The sequence below is a fragment of the Alligator sinensis genome, unplaced genomic scaffold (genome assembly GCF_000455745.1).
Source record: "Alligator sinensis unplaced genomic scaffold, ASM45574v1 scaffold125_1, whole genome shotgun sequence".
Taxonomy (NCBI): Eukaryota; Metazoa; Chordata; order Crocodylia; family Alligatoridae; genus Alligator; species Alligator sinensis.
The window spans coordinates 1852959-1856634 of NW_005841893.1; the positions used below are offsets into that span (position 1 = coordinate 1852959).

At 44.1% G+C, this 3676-nt stretch overlaps 1 protein-coding gene across 1 annotated transcript in view; it reads left to right on the forward strand.

Moving 5' to 3' along the window:
* Window positions 1-388, forward strand: part of LOC112549316 (dentin sialophosphoprotein-like) — a 9434-nt gene extending 9046 nt beyond the window's left edge. Inside the window, exon 4 of the mRNA XM_025197301.1 lies at window positions 1-388. Coding sequence (XP_025053086.1) covers window positions 1-231 — 231 coding nt within the window. The 3' untranslated portion in view covers window positions 232-388.
* Window positions 389-3676: the final 3288 nt, after the last annotated feature.

The window sequence follows — 3676 nt, forward strand, 5'->3', positions numbered from 1 at the left end:
CAGCAGGAAGAAAGCAATAGTGACTCTGGGCAGTCTACTCAACAAAATGGCCAAGACATGGCCAGTGACTTGAAGAGTTCAAGTGAATCTAGTCAAGACGATACTAATGAGTTAAGTGCTCCCAGCAGCTCCAGTGACTCAACAGATTCCAGTCATTCAAGCAACTCTAGTGATCCCAGGAATCCAAGCAACTCCAAGAAATCCGGTGAAAAAGACAGTACTTTGCCATAAGTCTAACAGTGACATCCCAAGATATTGAATACTGGTAGCAGAATCACAAAATAAAAAAGAAGGCACTAATCTTACACACAGGTGCCAGTGAGAGTAATTCATGTAATGCAGGTGATTAAAGCTAAATCGGTAAATGGCAGCAGCTGCAGCTGAAACCACAAGCCTCTAGCAGTATTTTAAAAGAAATACTGCTGAGCTCTAAAGGACTCCACGTGCCATATTGATTCACATATCACACACACCGTTTTCTTGAACATCAGCCATCCAAAATTGGGGTGCATGTCTTAAGCAAGGAAGCTTACTTCTACTCCAGAATAGCAGCAGGAAGCTGTGCTACACCCCACCTTAGCCAGGGCTGAACTGTCCGGGTTCCTGAAACAGGGGCAGAGTCCCATCACCCTGTCACTCCTCTCCCTGCTGCAAGGCCAACACAGCTACAGGTTTACCCCTCTTACAGCCCCTGCCAAACTGGCAGTAGCTGTCTTGGCCAAGCAGCAAGGGGGAGGGGGAGTGAGGCTGAGGACAGTATTGTACCCGTGCTTCATGCTCCTGGAGTGTTCTTCAGTCCTGGCTGAGTCCATATGGAGGCAGGGAAGACTCTGAGAAAATCTTTTTCTTCATTCTGCCTCCCCAAAACAAAGTGTGCATCTCATTCGCAGAGGTGTGGCATACAAATTAATATGATAATTTGTTTTGGTCACTGCATAATTTTGCCTGCATGAACAAGTTTTAACAATGCCTGGTTCTGAAACAAATGAATGAATATCTGCTTTTACCACTTGCCATCTGAGATTCAAATTCTGCTGTCTCTGGCAACCTCATTGACTTGGGTATTCCTTGGAGAAGATATTTCTTTCAAATCTTTTGTTTTTAGTTCAGGAGACTCCAAAATGTTTTGATGAAGCCATAGAACTTTTAGCCAACACTGCAGAGTCTCAGAATTTATTCAAGTATTTTTAAATTTCTTTAGAAAAGTATAATCTCTTAATCAACATTAAAATGATCATTGTTTAATAAGCTGAATGAATGACACTTCTTAGCACTCCTCTTTATAATTTTTGCCTATACGTCTTTCATATCCTCAGGTTATTTTTCAATTTATGCTTGCTGAAATGCAGCAATATTGTACTGCTTCCAAGTAATTTTCTGTTTAACAAAATATTTTGGCAGTTAGATCTTGGAGAAATGTTGGTTCAGTAGTATAACTAAAGGGGGCGAGTCGGGGATCAGCACCAGGCGGTAACTTGGGGGGGGGGGGGGGGGGGGAGGGCACAAAAAGAGCAGCTACCCCCACTGCTGTTGCCCTGTGCACGGCTGCTGCCCAGGGTGTAAGCTGCCCACTAGGCCTGTGTGAATAGGGAAGTATTCGATTCAGATTCAGTCAATTCGGAGGACAGCGATTCGATCAGCGATTCGAATCACTGTCCCCATTTGATTTGGCTGAATCAGAATTGGAGATTCTGGCCCCAGCCTCCTGGCACTTAAAAAAACCCCCAAAACCCAGCACTCACCGGCTGCAGCAACGGTGATTGGGGCCTCTGAGCACTCATGGCAGAGCCCCTCTGTGCAGCACAGGACAGTGGGGGGCAATGGGGATCACCCCCTATCCACCTGGTACCTGCACAGCAGCTGTCGCATTGTGTTGGCACATCCTGCGCCCGCATCCTGCCCCTCCCGCCCCAGCTGGGCAAGCGGCAGCAGGGCATAGCCCCTGCTTCAAGCGCTGCTGTGCCCACATCCCACCCCCCCACCACAGCCCCTCTCCCCTAGTAACATGCCCTTCCGCCCTGGCGGGGCAGCTTGTCCCAGCCCCAGCCCCAATCCCTCCCAACCCTAACAGATTTACCAGCTGGAAGCAGCTGTGTCAGCTGCCTGTTTAGCCTATGGCCAAATCTCCGAAGCAGCCAAATCTTTTTTGAAGCTTTTCTGAATTGATTCAAATGCTTCAAATCAATTCAGAGCTTTTAATTGGTCTCCTGATTCGATTCAGATTTGGAGATTCAGTCCCCAAATTGGGCCTAATCTCTTCTAAATCAAATCAGCTACCGATGCTTCGCATAGCCCTACTGCCCACCTATGCTTCTGTGTTTGCTCCTACTAAGATTTACACTGACTGAATAGATAGTTAGGTAAAAACACACATGCATATACACACAATATTGTTAGGTAAGAGAAACATCACACCTAGGCCTATTGATTCAGCAACCTCAGAAGTCCAGAACGCTTGTATTCAGAGACAGAGTCATCTTTAGAGGTGCTATACCTATTGAAATCATTAACAACTGGGGATGTTCTGGACCTCTCAAAATTGGGCTGGTTGTCCCTGCCTCAAAGATCTTCTGATTTAAGTATGTGTAGGCAGAACAGAAAGAGTGAAAGGGACAAGATTAGGAGGCTTCTCAGTTGCAAAATAGGCATAGCTTGGCAGTGCCCTTAACATTGCTTTGGTTATTGTAAAATAAATCATTTCATGTACTGGTAGTGCTGAGATGATATTGTGGCCATGATGACCCAGCAAATACACAAGAGGCAAGAATTCTTGTGGGTGATTATCTTCGGCATTTCAATGACTCAGAGAACCTGTGGTGTATGCAGAATGGTAGGGAACACTTTTTTGGGGGACTTAATGAGTAACTGCTTGCCAGCTTACAGGGCTTAATGCAAGAATTCCTGGTCTTAAATTCATGGCCTGTAGTATGCACAATATGAGACCAATGACCACACTGTTATATCTGGTCCTCAAAATCCAAGGAGTGATGATAATATACAAAGGTTGAGACCCTGTCCCAATAAATCTAATAATATGAGGAATGGGTAATGAGAAACCCATGTAAAGAATGAATGTAAAAACCATACGGAAAAGGTGGAATGTTCTGTAATACGTATTCAAAAGGCAAAGTGTAATAAACACATCACCCTCTCTGACATTCTTGAGTGCTTTTTTGTATTGTTTTTCTTGACTTATTTTTGGAATTATGGTTTCCTTTCAGAATAGCTCTAGGGTGTGGAAACAAGACAATATAATAAAGTTGAATGTATTAAGGCTTTCAAAATGACAACCACAGCCTTGAAACAGTAGAACAAAAATGTCTATTTTTATGGATTGTGTCATAAAAGTAATCATTAAAATTAAAATTCTACATAATTCTGTCAAACATTGCTAAAAAGAGACACCTGAGGCTCAGCTTTTGGAAGCTTAGCCAGTTACATGTCCCATATTATATCTTTGCTACAGCTAAGGATTCTAGGCACTTACTAGCCCATTTATAGCACTGGCAGCAATTTTTAGCCACCTTCTGGGACTGATCATTGAGACACACAGAGCAGCTGAATGCCGCTAAATAAAGCCTTGTGCCAATGGGTGTTGCTCTGGTCTCTAAGCAGCACCAGCATCTGAGTGTAGTGACCCCTTTGTGGTCCTTGTAAAACTAACAGGGCTGGTTTT